General features: G+C 32.0%; 1 protein-coding gene across 1 annotated transcript in view; it reads right to left on the bottom strand.

Annotated features, from left to right (window-relative positions):
• Nucleotides 1-11,605: 11,605 nt before the first annotated feature.
• LOC114351084 (uncharacterized) overlaps nt 11,606-23,419 on the bottom strand; it is a 41,497-nt gene continuing 29,683 nt past the window's right edge. The window contains exon 3 of the mRNA XM_028302132.1: nt 11,606-11,970. Within this exon, the coding sequence (XP_028157933.1) occupies nt 11,821-11,970 (150 nt within the window). The 3' untranslated portion in view covers nt 11,606-11,820. The remainder of the gene's footprint in view (nt 11,971-23,419) is intronic.

Raw genomic sequence — 23,419 nt, 5'->3', positions numbered from 1 at the left:
CATACTTGCAAAAAAGGTTTCTACAAAAGAATAGTGACTAAGTTTCTTACGCTGCTTCTTCACAGCACTGGTCCATAACCGTCCCAAAGCAGTGGTAGGGTGTAAAAGTATTTTTGGGAGCCTATTTGCACAAATAAACGATTTAATTGATATCTGTGTTTTCCTAAAATCGTAATAATATTTAAAAAGTAAAATATTGAAGTCCGCCACAGAATAACCCGCGCCAACCCGTTCCCCGCCGAATCAAAAACGCAATATGTAACAAATTTGTTTTTCAATTTCATACCAATTTTTGCATACGGACCCGACGTTGGGGAAATAAAAAGCTGTATTGTGGTTTTTACGATGCGTATATATTTCTTTGTCGTTTTTTCACCAAACTTTTATTGGCATACGCAAGGTGGAAATGAAAAGAGGATTTCTTTAACGACACTGTATTGTCGTGGAAATTCGTTAATAACCCCTTTGTGTTGCGGTATTAAAATTTTTACAGCTTTCCCGTTGCAGGAAATGTTTTCTCGGTAATATTAAAAAAGAAAGATTTATTGCGGACGACAGATTACATTTCAAAATTTTTGTGGACTGTTGAAGATGTACGTAATTTTTCCCTCTAAAAAATTGAGATTTCCGGGACATTGTTTTTATTTTTTCACATTCAAACTTCAACTTTATTAAAAGCTTAAGACATGTAAATAGTTTGCTTACCCAACCATAATGAAATTCTTAAATTAGTTTAACCATAATCTTAGGCGATAATGATCAATTAAACATCTAATTCGGTCTACACCCAAACAATCTATTACCAACAGAAATGGGGCCAAATTGCTGCGGTGGCGCATAATTTGGGGGCGATTAGCGAAGTATACGTCACGTGTACGTCACGGCGATCGTGTAATTATGCGCTTATGTCCGGCTGGATATTGGAATTACATTGCATTAGTGATTAAGTGTGGCTATACTATAACTACAACTGAGGGCTGAGTGTGACTTTACATCAAATGTCCTCACTGGTGACTGCGTAAAAAATGACATTAAATGTATGAAGGATTGTACAGCGACCCTAGCGGATACTTTCAAGAAATAAAATATTCATAGATTTTTTGAACGCGTTCACTAGTGACGACGTTTGGTGTAAACTCACACTCAACCCTCAGTTGTAGTTTATGAGAAAGTAACGAATAACTCAACTTTGGTAAGAAGGAAACTTCATTTGTGTAAGAGGGGAATTTGTCCAATGCTTGCTTGTTATCTGTTAGTGGTTTTGTTTTAGTGGCCAATTTTAAGTACCTATATCATTGCTTGTGTAAATCGAAACTACATCTTGGCTTAAAAGACAATCAATTACCATAGTTATTTATTTTTTTTGCGTTAAGAGTCGCATCTCAAACTAATTTGAAAATTATTTCCGCCTTAGGCAGTTCGATTTTTTCTAGTTATTAATAATTTTCAAACAAATTACCAGTTATGCCAAAAATCTTACTACTACAATGCTACTTAAAGAACAGCACGTTAAATACATTATTACGATACCATTGCACATTTAAAAAAAATATTCATTCATCATTATTCAATTAATGTAGAGAAAAATAAACTTATGTGTGAAAATCACACCCCAACACTTTTTAAGCACCGCAAATAATGCTAAAGTATTAAAATACGTGATCGATGATTGCCACCTTGTCTATATGCAAATCCGATAGTTCGGCTGCCAAAAATTTGAATTTCAAATGTATTTGTTTATTTTTTCGATATGCGCACCTAATAGTGCGTGTGCATTTGAATATTGCGTATGCAAAAATGTTGATTTGTTGGGTTACGACGTTTTGTCCCTCGGCCCCCGATTTTGATGGTACAATTGGATTTTTGATGGGTGCCAATCTTTTTGACTGATTTTTTTGGGAAGTGACGAGGATCTAATTGATATTTATTACTTGATTGATTCATTCTTGAGGATTAATTTAATGATTTATATTGATTATGTAAATAGCATTCGCTGAAAAATATTTGTATAGGTACAAAATATTTTTTAACTTGTATATAAGTACAGACTGACAAAATACCTACTGTTGGACAATTTCTCATACTTTTCAATAATTACTTTTATCAACCGCAGTCAGTTTTCGGCAGAAGTTTTATCGACGTACTGGTTAGCATACTGGACCACAATGCCATCAAGTTGCGGGTTCGAGTCCTACCGGGATTCATTTATTGTGATCAAAACGACCATAATTTATAGTTCCTTATCATGAAAATTCCTCAACATCTAGTTCTTCCGTAAAAAGCAAAATATGACGTTAATAATTAACAATTTCTATCGTTAAAAGTTGCATCTAAAACAAAATGTTTAATAACTTAAAAAGTCAAAAGGCCTAAGGTGGGAATCGAACCCACGACCCTTCGCTTTCAAACTACTCTGACTTCTGAACACGTTTAATTCTAAAATAAGTATGAAACCTACGTGATGTTCTTTGGGAAAACCCAATCAAATATCTAAAACTGTTCTCACGATACCTACTACAGAGCATAGATATAATCAAACTATGAACAAAAACATCCCTACAGATTATGCACACTCACAGATTAAAAAAATCTCACCCCTAATGTTTTGGATAGGTGTGAGTTTTGTTTAATCATGATCTATTGCATTGATTTGAAATAGGTAGGCACGCACGAATCATCAAAATAATGTGACGAAATATTTGAACAATATTATTGACGGTATTTTCAGTATCTTCATTAACTTTTTATGCTACTTGGCTCATAAAGTAATTATAATGCCTAGTTGATTAAATACTTTATGAGTTAGGTAGCTTATGTAACTAAGCAGTAAGTAGGTAGGTAATTGGAAAAAAAATCAGTTCAACCAAACCGGATAGATTATGTTCAAATTTTATTTTCAGGATTTCAGTCTGAAATGTCCTAATTTTAATTTTTTATCCTGCTAGGGAATCGAACCCGGGTAGGTACTTCAAATAAAAAGAGTAAAACTCGGGAACTAGTTAACCAAATATTATAAAAAAATATGAAATATTTTTTTCTACTGTTTAAAACTGCTTTCTATAGAGTTTCTTAAAAAGTACTGAAACGAGCTGAAAGTCTGATACTTAACCATTACAATGTATAAATCTATTAACTTAAAGACTTCAACAGACTTCCGTCCACGTCGTAAAACCATCTAAGTCACATCTCTAAGTGAAATAGATCAAGTCTAACTGACCACATTAAGTTAACTGCTTCTTTCTGGATAATGTTTTTATTGTTGTAAAAGACATCTAACTTGGATGGATAGTGCTCAGGCTCCATATAAGTTTCATAACTTTAACTTTATAGAACAGTTTCAAAGTTTTGATCGATAGATTTAGGTAGGTAACTTTAAATTTAGTTTAGAGAAAATGTGAAATAATATAAAGTATCCATTTTGTACGGATTACAAGAAAACTTTTACTTAACTATTGTGAATGCTTCAGTAGCTATCCTAAGTAATAATCACCATAATAATCTAACAAGAGACGTTCTTAATTAACAACCATTTGTTTGTTTGTTTGGATAGATGATTCTTCAGGTTTTAGCAAAATAAAAACACACATTCATACAAAAAAGTATATTTTAAAATAAAAACATATTGAAAAACAGAGATAATTGGCAGTTGAACTCAAATAATCATAATTAAAATCAATAATTACAAAATTCATAATTAAGTCACTTGGTATGACTAAAATAATATGGAGGCTACATAAAAGCTAAAACTAATAAATGTTTAAACTAAATTAGCTAAAATATACAGGCCGTTGCATGTAATTTACTTTATGTAGATCACACATGATTATTATTTACTAAAACATAATACATTATGATAATAATATGATAATGATAATAAAATATTTTAAATTGCTGAATATTCTTAGCAATTTTCAAGCAAAATATTAATTAAGAAAGACGTGGTAGTGAAATGTTCTTATAAATCTAAGTAATATTTTATTTTACGATATTATTGCTTAGTGTTTCAATATTAATTCACGATAATACTTGATTTTATTAAGCAGCAAACTGTTTTATTTCTATAAAAAACACTTTTTCCAGAAATTATAATACCTAGTTACTTTAAAATTTATCATTTTATAAAAAACTACAAAACTTCATTATTAATGAGACGGATACGTTTAAGTGTTTTTTATACAAACAAATTGTATTTTTATTGAGAAGCAATTTAGAAAATGGTTTCTACGAGGTACAAAATCTTATGAGCGAAAAGCATACCAATTGTAATTTATGTACAAAACTCTTAAATGCAATTTTTCCATCTTTATTTGCTTATTTTAACTTTGTGCTAATGAATATAAATTGGATAAAACAACAACTAAAAATATGAGATACAATCACATNAAAAATGAAATGTCTATTGTAACATTCGTCCGCGTGTAATACTGGTTTAATGAAGTAACATGACGCGTCGGCGTGTGACAACCCCTTTGTGTAGGGCAATTCTGTATGAATGAGATTGTTTTCTTAAACAAAATAATGAAAATAAAAAGTTACCGTTATTATTATGGTTGATATTAAAACACTTGATAAGTGTACATTTTTCATAGTAAAGTTATGAAATTATTCTTATTTTCATAACTTTTTTAAAAATATTGAATGGCGGCTCTAAACGAATTATAACTAGAAAGATATTTTAATTTAAGAAAAGTACCAAAAACTATTGCTAAGAACTCTTTTTAATAGTAAAGGTCATCATACTTGCAAAAAAGGTTTCTACAAAAGAATAGTGACTAAGTTTCTTACGCTGCTTCTTCACAGCACTGGTCCATAACCGTCCCAAAGCAGTGGTAGGGTGTAAAAGTATTTTTGGGAGCCTATTTGCACAAATAAACGATTTAATTGATATCTGTGTTTTCCTAAAATCGTAATAATATTTAAAAAGTAAAATATTGAAGTCCGCCACAGAATAACCCGCGCCAACCCGTTCCCCGCCGAATCAAAAACGCAATATGTAACAAATTTGTTTTTCAATTTCATACCAATTTTTGCATACGGACCCGACGTTGGGGAAATAAAAAGCTGTATTGTGGTTTTTACGATGCGTATATATTTCTTTGTCGTTTTTTCACCAAACTTTTATTGGCATACGCAAGGTGGAAATGAAAAGAGGATTTCTTTAACGACACTGTATTGTCGTGGAAATTCGTTAATAACCCCTTTGTGTTGCGGTATTAAAATTTTTACAGCTTTCCCGTTGCAGGAAATGTTTTCTCGGTAATATTAAAAAAGAAAGATTTATTGCGGACGACAGATTACATTTCAAAATTTTTGTGGACTGTTGAAGATGTACGTAATTTTTCCCTCTAAAAATTTGAGATTTCCGGGACATTGTTTTTATTTTTTCACATTCAAACTTCAACTTTAGCTTAAGACATGTAAATAGTTTGCTTACCCAATCATAATGAAATTCTAAAATTAGTTTAACCATAATCGTAGGCGATAATGATCAATTAAACATCTAATTCGGTCTCCACCCAAACAATCTATTACCAATAGAAATGGGGCCAAATTGCTGCGGTGGCGCATAATTTGGGGGCGATTAGCGAAGTATACGTCACGTGTACGTCACGGCGATCGTGTAATTATGCGCTAATGTCCGGCTGGATATTGGAATTACATTGCATTAGTGATTAAGTGTGGCTATACAGTTGTAGTTTATGATAACGTAATGAGTAACTCAACTTTGGTAAGAAGGAAACTTCATTTGTGTGAAGGGATTTTAATCAATGTCTATTTAATTTTGATGTCGCCTAGCTTTTTTTTTGGTGAAACAGTTTTCATTGCTTGTGTAAATCGAAACTTTTACTTAAAATCGAAACTTCTGGATCAGTTATGCCGAAAATCTCAATTTGTCATAACAAGCTCTTTCTTTTAAGTAACTTTTACTACAATGTTACTTAAAGAACAGCACGTTAAATACATATTACGATACCATTGCAGATTTAAAAAAAATATCCATTCATCATTATTCAATTAATGTAGAGAAAAATAAACTTATGTGTGAAAATCACACCCCAACACTTTTTAAGCACCACAAATAATGCTAAAGTATTAAAATACGTGATCGATGATTGCCACCTTGTCTATATGCAAATCCGATAGTTCGGCTGCCAAAAATTTGAATTTCAAATGTATTTGTTTATTTTTTCGATATGCGCACCTAATAGTGCGTGTGCATTTGAATATTGCGTATGCAAAAATGTTGATTTGTTGGGTTACGACGTTTTGTCCCTCGGCCCCCGATTTTGACGGTAGAATTGGATTTTTGATGGGTGCCAATCTTTTTGACTGATTTTTTTGGGAAGTGACGAGGATCTAATTGATATTTATTACTTGATTGATTGATTCTTGAGGGTTAAATGAACGATTTATTTTGATAAAGTAAAATAGCATTCGCTGAAAAATATTTGTATACGAAATATTTTTTAACTTGTGTATACAGAAGGCGAAAGTACTGATGGAAATTTCTCATACTTACAATACTTACTCTCATCAATCGCAGTCAGTTTTCTGCAGACGTTTGTTCCTGGCGTACAGAACTATGAAGTTGCGAGTTCGATTCTTACCGGTATCCAATTCTTTTAGTGATGACCACCGCCTTTATTATATTTATCATAAATAGGTCTTTGTTTGTTAGTTCTTTAGCATAGCAACTAGGTAGTTCTTCCACAAAAAAGCAAAACACGTTAATAATTAAATCTTCCACAAAAAAACAAAAGGCGTTAACAGGTGCATCTCAAACAAAATGTTCAATAACTTGAAAAATCGAATAACCTAAGCTGGGAATCGAACCCACGACCCTTCGCTTTTAAACTACTCTGACTTCTGAACACGTTTAATTCTAACATAAGTATGAAACCTACGTGATGTTCTTTGGGAAAACCCAATCAAATATCGAAAACTATTCTCACGATACTAAAGAACACAGATACAATCAAAATATGAACAAAACATCCTTACAGATTATGCACACTCACAGATTAAAAAAATCTCACCCCTAATGTTTTGGATAGGTGTGAGTTTTGTTTAATCATGATCTATAGTTTTGAAATAGGTACATAACATTTTATCTTATATGTTAAAAAAGAAACTTATCAGTTTATATTATAACTTTTTAGTAGTGTGGGTTTCTAGGTAACAACAAAAGGCCTTAGGAGGCTTAAGATTACCTAATTTCTTAGCTCTATCATATCAGACAGAGGCTCAATGAGATGTTCAAATTTTATTTTCAGAATTTCAGCATGATTTAAGATTGAAATGTGCTAATTTTTCAGTTATCCTGCTAGGGAATCGAACCCAGGTACTTCAAATACCTAAAGAGAGTCAAACTCTGGAACTAGTTAACCAAAAATAATTAAATATAATAATATAAAATAAATATTCCACTGTGCAAAACTGCTACTTACAGCTTTCTAAAGAGTTTCCTGAAAAGTACTGAAACGAGCTGATAGTCTGATAGAAGTACTTAAACCATTACAATGTATAAATCTATTAACATAAAGACTTCAACAGACTTCCGTCCAGGTCGTAAAACCATCTAAGTTACATTCAAGTGAAATAGATCAAGTTTAACTGACCACATTAAGTTAACTGCTTCTTTCTGGATAATGTTTATCTTGTTGTAAAAGACATCTAACTTGGATGGATAGTGCTCAGGCTCCATATAAGTTTCATAACTTAAACTTTAGAGAACAGTTTCAAAGTTTTGATCGATAGATTTAGGTAGGCAACTTTAAATTTAGTTTAGAGAAAATGTGAAATAATTTAAAGTAGGTACTACCCATTTTGTACGGGTTACAAGAAAACTTTTATTTAACTATTGTGAATGCTTCAGTAGTTATCATAAGTAATAATCACCATAATAATCTAACAAGAGACGTTCTTAATTAACAACCATTTGTTTGTTTGTTTGGATCGATCATTCTTCAGGTTTTAGCAAAATAAAAACGCACATTCATACAAAAAAGTATATTTTAAAATAAAAACATATTGAAAAACAGAGATAATTGGCAGTTGAACTCAAATAATCATAATTAAAATCAATAATTACAAAATTCATAATTAAGTCACTTGGTATGACTAAAATAATATGGAGGCTACATAAAAGCTAAAACTAATAAATGTTTAAACTAAATTAGCTAAAATATACAGGCCGTTGCATGTAATTTACTTTATGTAGATCACACATAATTATTATTTCCNTTAGCAAAATAAAAACGCACATTCATACAAAAAAGTATATTTTAAAATAAAAACATATTGAAAAACAGAGATAATTGGCAGTTGAACTCAAATAATCATAATTAAAATCAATAATTACAAAATTCATAATTAAGTCACTTGGTATGACTAAAATAATATGGAGGCTACATAAAAGCTAAAACTAATAAATGTTTAAACTAAATTAGCTAAAATATACAGGCCGTTGCATGTAATTTACTTTATGTAGATCACACATGATTATTATTTACTAAAACATAATACATTATGATAATAATATGATAATGATAATAAAATATTTTAAATTGCTGAATATTCTTAGCAATTTTCAAGCAAAATATTAATTAAGAAAGACGTGGTAGTGAAATGTTCTTATAAATCTAAGTAATATTTTATTTTACGATATTATTGCTTAGTGTTTCAATATTAATTCACGATAATACTTGATTTTATTAAGCAGCAAACTGTTTTATTTCTATAAAAAACACTTTTTCCATAAATTATAATACCTAGTTACTTTAAAATTTATCATTTTATAAAAAACTACAAAACTTCATTATTAATGAGACGGATACGTTTAAGTGTTTTTTATACAAACAAATTGTATTTTTATTGAGAAGCAATTTAGAAAATGGTTTCTACGAGGTACAAAATCTTATGAGCGAAAAGCATACCAATTGTAATTTATGTACAAAACTCTTAAATGCAATTTTTCCATCTTTATTTGCTTATTTTAACTTTGTGCTAACGAATATAAATTGGATAAAACAACAACTAAAAATATGAGATACAATCACATGAAAGGCATACGATATTTCAATGTTTTACTAAACTCGTTTAGCGAAATGTTGTTTTTAGTTAAAAACTAATTCACTCAAATTACATTTGTTAGCGCAAAGCAGCAAAACTAATCAACAAATAAGAGTTTCCAAGAGATCATTAGGAAAACTTCTTTTTATGAATTATAATTTTCTTAAATAAATACAATATCACATTTGAACACATTCTTCCGTATAATTTGTAATTCTTAAAATAAATCGCTACGTATGGATAAAAAAAATTACGGCAATAAAAAAATTGTTCCCTTTTTTATTTGTTCCCTCTTTCTCAAAACAAAACTGTCTAATTGTTGACATTCAATTATTAAGGCTGATTTTATTTTAGCGCTTTTGGGTTGTACCTATCTGTTTTAGCGAATCGAGTTCAAAGGTAGTTCAACGCCCAGCCTGTGTTTCACAATCTTACTTTAACACTGTAACAAACGTAAAAAATCTGTCGAACTCTTATCAATATCACCGGTTATCGTTAAAGTTACGGTTAAAGTTAGGCTGCAACTCAGCCTAGGCGTAACTATAAAACCAACCTCAAATTATTTTATTTTATATTTTTGACTACTTTAAGTATTAATAAAAAATCCAAGAACGAATGTTTTCAATCCAACCAACAATTGATTGCATGTGACAAAATGAAAGCCTCAAACTTAATTTTACAGCTAGCATCATACTAAACGAGTATTACATACTATTTACATAACTATAATATTTCCCTATAATAGCCCTTCCTTTTCAATCTTCCGTACCAAATTAAAATATTTAGAGAAACATGGCCCATGAATTCCCGTTTCCAATTTGATTAATTAATCATCTTTAATCTGGAAACGGTAGAGTCATTAATCTCGCTTAGTCAAATTATTTACAATAATCAACCGTATTACTAAAATATACACTCTGATAAAATCTCCACTTCCACCAACTTGGCACAATCCTTCACAAAATGGTCTACGCATAAATACATTAAAATATTTCTAAAATAAACATTTTCATTACAAAAATAATAAAATGAGATCAATCGATGATCATTTTTAGGTTTGCTCTCTTTGGAACAATTTGTCGGAAAATGTACTTTATTCCTTTTTAAAATAAAATCTATTTTACCGTACGCTATATAAAACTGGTCCATTCTTCGAATACTCACAATTAAGATTTTATCAAATATTTATATAATTATGCAGGTATATAATATGATTTATATCTATTGATTATATTTCAACATCAAAAGCGGAATGTAAATTGACACACGATTAATATAATAATTATGTTTTCCACTATCAATAATAATGCTGTATTTTCATGTTATCGTAATTTCTGTTGAAAGAAATCCTTGTGTTCAAAAAACGTTATGGGCGGGATGATACGGGTCTTGTTATGTAGAAAAAATAAACGAATAAACATTGGATGAACTAAGAGTAGAGCTTTTTTTATTTCATAAATAACTCCACTTAATTAAGTAGAAACAACTTCTTAATTAATCTCTGTCATCAGAAAAGTCTCTCGAAACAGTTTAGTTAACGATTTGCGTTGTTACAATTTATCGTTTTAAATACATAAAATAATGTCATACATGTTATACAAATGTTTTAGTATAAACAGGACTTATTCAATACACGTACAAAATGTTTTTACAAAATGACATCATAAATTATTCATTATATTTTTTAATGTGTGCGCGTATCAAGACGTATTTACAATAACACAACTTCATACAAAATTGTGTATGAGGACGCCTAACGATGTGTGTTATTTTAACACAACCATTAATCAGAAAAATGGCACATACTGATCAATAATGGTAGTTTTATAACCCATCATATTTTTTAGAAATAAAAAGTTATTTTAATTCTAGGCAATATCGTAGATTAATATTGGCCAATGTCTTTTCATAAAGTATTGATACAACATTCACACACTGACAATGAGACGATATTAAAAAGTGACACATGAAATCTCGAAATTGAAAAAATATTTCATGAATAAAGACGAGTTCTTAGTTTGTGAATTTTTGAGTTGTGACATTCTCATTGCCGATGTGTGAAATGTAACTGGAATAAAACACTCAAAACTAAATAACAGAATATTATGTACTTCCTAATAATAATACTACATATTATTAAATATTTAAGAAATTACTAATGACGGCAAAATATGAAAGGTTATAAAACACCAGCAGACCAGTACGTAGTAAAAAGTTATAAAAAAGCGTGACGTATAAAATAGCCTTTGGGCTATTCTCCGCACGCGTAATATCCCATCGCCCAATAATATACCGCTCTATTAGGCTGTGGTCTTCTCTAAATGCTGTAGGCCGCGATTCCCGGGACAAACTTGACCTTCACTGGTTGAAAATCATAAAAACTTATAAAACTCTTTTATTTTTGCGAATAGGCTTTTAAAAATCACTTTTACACGTCCCAGTATTAACCCTACCACTGCTTCGGGACAATAAATGGGCCAGTGCTGAGAAGAAGCAGCGCAAGAAACTCAGTCACTATTGGGTTGGGTTTTTATTGGCGGTCAAGCTGTAGATCCTGGCTCCACAGAAGGTGCAGCGGTGGGAACGAGAGGTGGGAATAGTCCCGTACAGCGTCACGCCATAGGCCGCGTCACAATGCTATATAAATTTTATGGTTTCTTTCTGACCTAGACGTATAGATGTCGTTGACGTTGATATCGTGCGCCACGTACAGCGTTTAATAGGAGACCGTAGCCTTACTAAGTTTGTTCACCGCTTGTTTGCTAGCAGCTTCCAGCCTAGCATGAAGAGCACAGCAGTACAGATCGAGCCTGACAGCTTGTCAGGGATGATGGACGAGAAGATTGAACTTTCGGATGACCGGTCGGATTCGTCGGGTGGTTCGGATACGGCGTCGGTCTGTAAAAAAGAGAAAAATAAATATTAATTGTGTTAAAGTATCTGTAGATGTGAATCACCCTCAAAAACGAGTCTTTTGAAAATACATTTGAAAATAAATTCCTATTTACAATAACTATGTATAATAATAATGCCGTATTATAATATGTATATTAAAAATAAGGAAACTAAAAAAGATTCTTTTCAAATTTATTCACCCTACAAAAGACACATTTTTACAGATGTATTTTACTTTTTATTTAATATTTTTTTAATATTTTACCCTTTTTTTAAATCAAAACGTGGATTCTAATGTTGCTTCTTCTCTACAAAATACCATTCCATGCTTACTACAAACATGACCTGACAAAGCTCACACCAATATAACGTAATGAGTCTCAAACTGCCATAGACACAAGAAGCCCAATAAAAGACTGATGCAATATTAGAGTGCATTCTATTGCACCTATATTTGGAAACGGTAACACTTTACGGCATAGACTATGCAAATAGAGCAGAGTTATGTCTAAAAGTAGGGTTGTCACTTCTGTGAAAACGTATGGTACTTACTCCATTATGTTAAAAACTAAGCCAAAAAAGTTCAAAAACTAAATTCCATTTGCTGAAAAAAAGCCTTTAATAAACACAGATTATAGTATGGGGTTAAAATGTTACTTTGATAAACTTATCAACTCAATGATGTTTTTTTTATTAATAGAAATAATATTTTTATTATGCACTTCCTACGCTGCATTGACCAGACTGATTGAGTGGTTTATTTTATTTAAAAAAAAATTGAAACTACATTACTTATGAAAAAACACGTCATGTTTTGGCATTCCGACACATGGTCATGATGATCAAACATTTATTTTATTTTATTTTATTGTTAGGAAAACAAACATCATTCTATAACACATATACCTAGAGTTACCAATTAAACTTCACATTTGCCAAAATAGTTTTCACAAATAGTTTATACATAGGTGTCGTTTTTAAAAATTGAGTAAACAGAAACAGAAAATAAGTTTTTTAGATTTTATATTGAATACAGTACTATGACTTGGCAATTAATTTAAACTCGAAATATCGCATCGTTGTTAAAACAGTAAATAGTTAGGTAATTACTGTTTTAACAACGACCTAAATGTGTTTGGTTTTAGGCTGAAATTATTTTACTAGAATGAAAACGGTGTGTCATTAGGATTTTAGTGAGAATCTGATAGCCCTACCTAAAACTAAACTAAGCTAAAGCCCAATAAACTTAGCACACCCATAAAGGCTGTAAACAGCGAGCGTTATAAGAAATATTAGAGTCAGTACTTGGAAGCACTTTTTATAGATATTAATAAAACAATGCCGCCGTAAACTTTATAGGAATCGTATAGAGTTTACAACGGACGACGCGGTGGCGATACGACGCTCTTTCTTTATTGTGTCGGATGATGTTTACTTGGTTCTTGCTAAAGATTACGTAAATTGGTCTTTGAAATTCTTTAATTGAATACATTTTAAAAATTTTATTAGGTATACAGGGTGGCCAGGGAATGCTAAAATTTAGATTCCTTACATCAAAGTGTATCTAAATCACCCCCCCCCCCCATATATGTAATTTAATAAAAATATTATTTACTTTTCTTGAGAAAATGGTAATATCATTTTTGTTTCAGATCCAAGTTCAAATCTTCATCTTCTTTGTCGTCGTTGGTAAGTTTTATTTAACGTTTGTTTTATAAAATTACGACTTTTTTTGTATTTTTGGACTTTGATACATTCTTTTCAGCCAAAAAAAGCCTTTTGCATTAGGTAACCTAATTGTATTTTTTTAAATAACAATTGTATCATAAAAACTTTTCTAAATACTTACAATGTCCTAGCGCTACAGCCTAATAACTTATTTTTTGGTATTAGACTAGGTTACAATCAAATTAAAAAAGTGACGCTACTAGATGAAAACGCAACTTACACGCTTATGTCCTTAATTCCAAACACCCTGTATAAAAGCACCATAGAAGCAATTCAAGTAAGTGATACACTCGACTGTTTTATTGTAAGTATAATTTGAATGGCATTTTTAGTGCGGGGTGGGGATGCGTGTTACGGCCACATTAAACTCTTCGATTCCTAGTCAATATTATTTAAAGCCATCGTAAAGTTTAGTGGACATTGTAACAGTTGGCTGTAAATACTTAGTCCTGATTTTAATTTAGATATTGTTTATTGTGTTAGCAAATTTTATGCGATTTAGTACTAATATTTGAACCTTGATTAGTTTGTTTTCAATGCTTTGTGAGTATATTTTTTAAATATCTTATTATCACATCGACACCGACTATCTACAAAGTTTTTAAGCTTATAGTGGCGTGCGTTGTATTCCATTATTGTTGGATATGTCACCGTAAAATTGAGAATTCCGTCAGATTATAATCTGACGTAGTTAAATTACAATCTAACCTAACCTAACCCACAGTTAGTTTACAATCTAACGCGTTATATTATAAACTGACAGAGTTCACAATTTCACGTTGACATAATATTATAATAATTAGTACCAAGTACCAACTTTTTCGAAAAACTTTTTATTCCACCACAAAATAATTACAAATAATATTATTAAAACGCCATATGTGATCCTAATAAGAAGATTACTAACCACCAACAATACGCACCCCACGTAAACAAAATTTAAAAAAGGGATCTTTTACCAACGCTGGTTTAAATCCGTATAATTTTATTATACCTACCTGCCTAATTTATCTGCCGAATTGAATACAACCACCGGCAAATTACTTTCATTATACTACAAAAAAAAAGAGATGGCATAATAGAAAATCACAGTAGAGAGAACGAGACGGAACATTCACCTGATAATCTCACAACAAAGCATCAATCGCTACTTACATTTGCATACATTTTGGGAGTAAATAAAAAATTAGAATACAGACGAATTTTGTCTTTAGGCAAGCAATAAGGGATCTTGAATTTAATATAAATAAGATGCAAATTGAATTGGAGAGGAGTCGTAAGGGCTCCGTTACACGTTATCGTGTGGAATCTTTAGTAAATCAGTCGATTTTTTGGGAGATTTTTTATTTATTTTAACTGTAAAAAAAAAATATACTTAAATAATTTAAAATTATTAAATCTGAACCGTTTGACGATGGCTAAAAATGATAAATCAACAATATTGCTCAATAAAAAATGTTAGTAACCAATTAATATTTATTTGATATTTTTTTAGATTGTCACTCTCTTATTCATTGATTTATTAAAGAATCTTATTTATAAAATTCAGTTATTATTCTTGTATTATTATTTATTTTTGAGACATTAGGAACATCGTTCAATATTTCCTTCACAATGAAACCCAATTCAACTCTATGATATTGTAGAGATCTATCAACAATATTTTTAATGTCCCTGTTCAACAAATAAAGCCTCCAATACACGAAAAAACATAATTTGCAACGCAAACAGAAGGTAAAAGAGAATCTAATGTATTTGTGGAACTATTTGATGGATATTTGTATTATTTGTTGTACAAACACAAACATTGGAAGGTGTATCAAAGGGTATAATATTGTTTTTGCTTTGGTATCTCTATTTGTAAATATTGGGGAATGTAGTTCAAATCGATGATTTGCTTTGATGTGATTTTTTCATCAGTCTATAGTATTCAATTCTGCAGGATTTATTGTTATAGATACTTAAATACAAATTTAATAGTGTGTCTTTACTTTTCAAATTAATTCTCCTTATGGATCCTAAACGATGTTTATTTGAATAGTATTCCAAACAATAAATTATTTTGTTTTATTTTAAAGTAAAATAGATACCACATTTTTTTTATNGATAATTCAGATCGAACTTTACTTGGTAAGTTTGTTTGATCATCTAATTTAAGAGTAAATTGAAATGCTACAAATAGGGTCTAGGGCCTTATACAAAAAGTTTAGCGCGCATTGAATACTTGTCTAAATTGACATAAAAAATGCATGGAAATGTAATTTTAAACCAATGTTCAACGCGAGTTTAACTTTCTTTTAATAAGATCAACAATAGTGCCACTAGTTAATAAGAACCCACAAAAATATTAAATTGTTATCAATAAATAATACTTTACTGTTTTCATTTAGGTANTTTTTTATAAAAATATTTTTACTTGGCGGGAACTTTATTCGATAGATGCCATTTGTAAACTGATAACAAAAAACAAAAGACTAGTTTGACTATAAAAAAGATAAGTTCCTTCTTCTATTGCATACTTCCACTTCATACAAATTCCACAGAACTTTTGAACCTCATTCCATCAACCAGTAAATAAACATCGCCTTCATTTCTCAAATACGAAAACAATTTGCATCAAATCTATTCCACGACGCGTAATAATAAAGTGCTTACAAAAAATCCTTTTGAAGCGGAACAATGGACTCCGACCAATCCATTCAAAGGGATGAATTTCCACTCGATACCTATCCTGCTACTTGCAAAAGTACCTCTTCTTTACCAACGCAATTTCTATCTTAAGATTTTTACATAGAGTCGATTTTACAAAAGTTGTGGGAGAATTAGTGGGTTATTTACAGTGTCGCGTCTAAGAAAAGAGGTTGGAAGAAGCGCGAAATGAGTTTTTATTTGATTTTCCTTTTTTCTTTTTTTAAAGGGAGTGTGTCATTGATGTTCGGTTATTATGATGTTCGGATTTTGAAAATTAATTTTAGGAGACACATTGAGTGAACCATGAATTTTATATTAATTTAAGAGTAAATTGAAATCTACAAATAAATAAACTCTAGGGCCTTATTACAAAAAGTTTAACACGCATTGAATACTTGTCTAAATTGACATTAAAAATAGTATGGAAATGAAGTTTTAAACCAGTGTTCAACGCGCGTTAAACTTTATTGTGATAAGGCCAACAATAGTAATAAGTAAGTATTAAATTGTTATCAATATTTAACTTTACTGTTTTCATTTACAGCACACAATATTGAGTTTTCAAACTTGGAAATAAAAATCAACATTGTCAACGTATATCAAACCGTTTCCATTTAAACTGGAACGTATAAAAGTTTCATATCTCGCATAATACGGTCGTTCGGCGAACTATCGATATGAATATATTGATGAAAGGTACAACATTACGACGTTTTCAAGATGCCAATCGCTCACTTGATGGGAACAATTGAATTGTACAATGTATGAAGTTGCAGTTTGGTTACATACTAGCTGCTGCCCGTGGCTTTGTATGTATTTTTTTAGGGTTAGAAAAAGATAGTGATGAGTGGCTAAATTGTGTGATTTTATTTTGAGTTTTTGTTTAATAGGAAAATGTCTTATTGGCAGTGGTACATTAAGTATTTATTTTTATATCTATCCTTCACTTTAACAAAATAGAAAAGCTCTCATTCTACTCCTTAGTCATTATATTTAAAACAGTTTTACATCTAAACGCGCCTTTCAAAGCAACTCGAAACACGTCTAACGAAACTATAACCATCAAATTGAAACACTCGAGCCTAATGCAATACTAAAACAAAACGGAAAAGTCCCGAATATAGCTCGCACTATATTCAAGCTCACTTCTGAGTCAGGCCGCAACACTTCAACTCAATCACATGCTTAATATCTGCACTAAAATACTTGTCAGCGAAACATCACAGCAATCTTGTAAGAGCATCGTTAAAATCGCAACCGACGAATAATTTCAAAATCGCTCGATACCGCTGACGTTTACGAGCGTGTGGATATAAATTAAATCGATCATAAAAATATCGAGCGGTATCGGTCGTGGCGCGTCACTATAAAAAGTGTGACATAAACGCGTCAAATAAAAAACATTGATCGGATTGCACATGGCAACATTAATAATGTTTAAGCTTGCCATTAATCATAAATCAAATTAAGTGTTATGGGTCATATTGGGTTATTTCTTTCCTAAAATGTATTACAGTTTACGGATTTGTGGGGGGAGTAGAATACTTTTGTTATGTGTTTCAGCTATATTAATTCAATAAGTTAAAGTAAAGACTGTTTTTCAATTACTCGAACTCTTATATTAAACTAAGAACTGGTCATGTGTTATAACATTTTTAATTGGTTAACAAATCACACTAAATTGTAGACTTACAAGAGGTTTATTTGTCAATTTTCTCTTTTTTTTCAAATTCTATGAAATGACCAATATTCAAAGGATAATTAGCAAAACAATAATATTTTGAAAAGATACATTTTAATTTTTTTATAGAAAATGATATGGAGCACGTCAAAATTTATTCGCAACATCCACATTACTAATTTGCCAAATCCTTCTACATACCTTTACCAAATGCATTTTATCCTCTTTTAAAGTAATGCTTAATCTGCTCCATTAAAAACCTCGTTAATAAAAGAAAGGCCCATAAAAGGTCAATTAGCACTAAACACTCATAACTTTCGATCGTTGTCACCCAAATCCGACACGGTTGTAAAACGTCGAACGCACGTAAAACTGTCGTTACATGCGCACGCGTCTCTCGTAAAATCTGAATTTGACCTCCGAACTTGGGATTTTAAGGCTAGGTACAACTAAAAATACAATCGCTAAGAGACCCCGCAGATATACGTGTCTCGTAATCGCCTTTACAATTCATCATTATTGCAATGGACGAAAGTCGAACCTTAACTTTGAACTCCTCCTATGTTCTTCTGATTAATTTCGTTGCGGGTCCAATGACAGTTTAACTTTCCCTCGGGACAAACTTGACCTTCACTGGTTGGGTTTTTATTGGCGGTCAAGCTGTAGATCCTGGCTACACAGGAGTTGCACTTCAGCCACAGGACGTTTACTGCTGAACATAAGGCTCCCGATGCCTTTAGAGTTTTAGGCATAGACATAGTCGGCTGATAGTTTGGTCTAGCTTCCAATTGTTGGAAGAATCGGCCAATACCAAATCGGTCCGCTGGCCGATGCTGTGTAGGTTTGTTGTCGACACGACAAGAAGAAGATAAGTATGTAGTTTGAGGGTTGTCTAAGAGACGCATCAGGCCTCCTCAACCCTCAGGTTAGCGTGAGGAGTACGAGTATAAGCCGAGCGTTTCGTTTACCTCTGGTAGCTACAATGGCGGCGTAGCATGGGTTGGCACCCGGGGCGATTCCCCCCCCTCGTCATAAGTCCTAAGGCACCTCCCAGGATTTTGGGGTTACCTTATTATCATACAAATATTTGAATACGAGTAATAGTTAGCCTTTACTGTTTTTTAGTTTGGTTCAGAATACATTTTCATTGTTCTTAATGTACTACTTTACTTTTACTGCATTATTCAAAGGTTTATGGTGATTTATAACATAACACCAACTCTCAATCTTTTATACAACAGATTACAACACACTAAAGTTAAAATAACCAAAACATTGTTTAATATTAACGTTCATTTTTATTGAGTCTTAACACCCTAATGACTTTTGAATCGGTAACAAGGCTTTAATTTTCGCTTCGGCGTGTTAATTTTAACTGGTTTTTTAGTGCGACGATTTGAAACGGTTGTATTTTGAAGGCATTATCAAGTGATTATGGGAAGGCATCTCGATTTTATTGGTTCAAAATAAACGGTGTTAATGAGTGTTTTGTGTTAAAGTTAATATCTGTCATTTCTGGTCCTCTTTAAGTTTAGATGTATCTGTAAGCTATAGTAAAATGTACGCACTGGTATACAGTTCCACACTACGAGTAGGCTAACCTACTCGTAAAACTCCTATGAATTTAAAATTATAATTTACATATGTTTTAGGAGTCGAAGTGTCTTTAGATAACTAGCTAAACTAACTAAACTCAGAGATGACCCCTTAAAAAATTAGTTATAATTATCTAGACACGCGGCAGCGAGTCAAGCCAAGTTCAAGCAATATTTATTTTCTGTAAGTGAGCCTTAAAAGACCACTTTTACATGTCATATATTTGTTTGTATAATAATTTTGTTTTGCACTAATCCTCCGGAACAACGTTCTTAGGCCAGTGCTGAGAAGAATGCGCAAGATACTTATTCACAGTTGTATGAACCTTTCCTAAGGTTTTAACCGTAGATATCTCATTTTCTTTACAAAATACAATATCCCTAACTTTATTACATCGCGCCATTACATTTCTTTTTGTCTACAAAACAGATAATTTCTAATCTTTTCATTTCGGCAATAAAAACAGCAACGGTGAAGTATTTTATACGTTTTTTATTTCGGCTTTTTAAATTTCGAATCTAAAAACAAAATGGCGGTGCTCAGCGCCATCTTTGGGGCAATAATAAAAATTACGTTTTCGTTATAAATAAGGGGTTTCAAGAGTTTAATTTTTACAGCAAATCTTTTATTCCGTTCTTTTATTTTATGTTAGAAACGATAAAGCTGATACGGCGAATAAAACAAACATAAAGTACGTACGAAGGTATAAAAATAATAAATACGTAGTAAGGGATGCAGAGCTACGGGTGTTATAAGGGCTTGTAAAATATAAAAGGCTTTCTTATGTTATTGAATTATCCAAGAAATCTAATGTAAAATTGATTTTGTTCTACGCCCAATTGATTTTGGTTATTCTATTATTTTTTTTACCCACAATGAGGAAGCTCTTGGCCTGTATCTCACCAGATGGTATTTTTTTAGTATGTTTTTTTTTTTATTTTAGTCCCTTCAGGCGCACTCTGCTTATTCTTCACTCTACCTACACTAATATAAAAAAGAGGAAAGATTTAATGATTTTTTTAATTGAATAAGCTACGAAACTACGATTGAAACGATTTGAAATATTATTTCACCATTAGAATCCTAAAATAGCCCTGATGAACATCATCGTCATCATGATTTTAGCCACAGGACGTCCACTGCTGAACATAGGCCTCCCCTAATGATTTCCACATCGCCCGGTTGGTAGCGGCCTGCATCCAGCGCCTTCCTGCTACCTTTATGAGGTCGTGGGTCACTGATGGACATAGGTGATTGTTTTTTACAGTACGAAATCCGCCAGCTAGATAAGGAATAAAAAACATTATGACCAGGAACATTTTTTTCTACCAGTAAAACTCATATCTTTCCACTCAATAATTTTCTTCTCCCGCACGTGGCTTCTCAAAATCCATCGTTCAATTTTTACAACTGATATGAAATTCACATTCGCCTTTGTAATAAAAAGTAAAAGAGCTCAAACTTGATATCGGTTTTATTGTTGAGATTACAATAATGTCCGACGGTGTGGGGTTGGATGTATTTAGCCGTTGAGTTTTTTATTGAAAATGGCATTGTAAGATATACAGGGTGTTCAATTAGTGCATAAGTACAAATCGAAGTTTAACATAATAAATAAAATGCTTAATAAAAGAAGGGACGAGCCTACCTTCTTAGCGTTAGAATTTATTATTGTTTTCAGGATATTTTAATGTAAAAGACGTTCAATACAGGGGTTGTAATAGGAAGGAATGACTTTTGGCCAGCGGGCCGGGGGCGTGGGGGCGCCCTCGCCTGCATTGCACAGGCCACCACCACCGTCGGACGGGAACAGCTGTGTGCTCCTAGCTGCTACCGTCGCTCCCTGTCCTGGGGGGCTTGTAGGGCCCGCCGTGTAGGCGGGCAATCGCCGGGAGGGACTGTGGTAGAGAAGGCTTTGTCCGGAATCCCACAGTTCCTTCCCACTTAAGGCGAATGACGGAGCACCGGGGTCTTTTTAGTGGGTATGCCTTTGTCCTTCTGACTTGGTGAGCCCCACATAACCTACCCTGTCCCCGCAGGATAGGTATGCAATTCAATGCATTTTTTCCCAGAAAAAAAAAGGAAGGAATGACTTTGCTACAGTATTTCATACTCTCAGTCTGAACATTGGCTTGGACTTTCTATTGAGAAAGAAACCATTAATTTTGTAGGTACCTGCAATACTAACTTAAGACAAAAATAGTCTGTATTACAGATTTAATCATCTTAGTACCTTTACTTTATCATTACTTTCCTATGTAATTAATTATAAGTTAAAAGTTAAGTAAGAAGGTTTTTCTGTAAGATTCCCAGTATATTGGACATTATTATTATTACTATGGTCACAATATAATGGAAAAACTTAGTAGGTAGATATTACACACACATTTTATAAAGTCGATTTTCACGAACGTAATAATAAAGTACCTATAATATTGTGATTTAAGACCAGTCACAATGTGTATCGGATTCAAGCCATCAACTTAGCGTATATAAACTTCACACATCAATATACTCTGTACCATTGGTTCCCAAACTTATTTGAGACGCGCCCCCTTTCGACCATACAAAAAATTCTGCGCCCCCCTCCTCCAGTCAAGATTATTTATTGGTCGTATTGAGCAGTCTGGAATGCTTTCTCTCAGCGGTCGCAGGTTTTTAATACTTAAGTACACAGACTAATGGCCCACGCCCCCACTTTGGGAACCAATGTTCTATACTCATGTGTGTTGACATAAAAAGCTGCACATGCGATTTATTGTTAATAACGATACGCCTAGCACATTTGTTATGAAAACATTTTACTCAGTTGGCGGCTTTAAACATTTTACAAGCGAATAAATGGGTCTCCCATAAAGACTCAGCTTAATATCAATGTACAGTCGCTGGCAAATCTGAATATGCCTTTTTTGCAAAAAAGAACACGTAGAACAACTTAAGAATGCTGCAGTGCTAAGTTTGAAGTTCTATCAATGTATGGCGTACAGTGTGGTTAAGAAAATCATTTCTAAAAATTTTACTAAATATTAGTAGTTATTTAAATACACTAGTCAGATGATATCTACCGATTTTAAATTATATTAGAATTTTAAATAAAATTTAAACCATTTTAGTTTCACACGTCATGTTTCTATTATAAATACCTAACAATGCAATTTACAAATTATTAAAAAATTACACTTCTAATATTGTGTGGCATACATTTAGTATGGCTATAACTGGAAACATCCAGTTAATTCTGTAACCTAATTAAAAAGAGTCCGTGAAGCAGTTTCACGATCAGTAACCAATTTTTCGATATCTTGTATAGTTTACAATTAATCAAGTGAGATCTCTTATCCTTTCTACCCTGTATTATAAACCTTTTTCGTCTGACTGTACACCGAAGTGCGGCATTTGCTTTGAAGATTACACGCATCCACAAAGAATACTGCCGTTAANGGTTATTTTTTTCCTAAAATGTATTACAGTTTACGGATTTGTGGGGGGAGTTGAATACTTTTGTTATGTGTTTCAGCAATATTAATTCATATAAGTTCAAGTACAGTCTGTTTTTCTATATTTTGAACGGCTGCCGATTCGATTTTTCAAATATTATATTAACCTAACAACTGGTTAAAATTTTCAATCGGTTAACAAATAACACTAATTGTAGACAACAAGAGGTTTATTTTACAATTTTCTCATATTTTTGTCAAATTCTATGAAATTAGCAATATTCAAAGCATAATTAGCACAACAACAGTATTTTGAAAA

The sequence above is a fragment of the Ostrinia furnacalis genome, unplaced genomic scaffold, assembly GCF_004193835.3.
Source record: "Ostrinia furnacalis isolate ACB-3 unplaced genomic scaffold, ASM419383v2 OfSCF1084, whole genome shotgun sequence".
Lineage (NCBI taxonomy): Eukaryota > Metazoa > Arthropoda > Insecta > Lepidoptera > Crambidae > Ostrinia > Ostrinia furnacalis.
The sequence above is the reverse complement of the archived record's forward strand: the minus strand, read 5'-3'. Positions and strand labels throughout refer to the sequence as shown.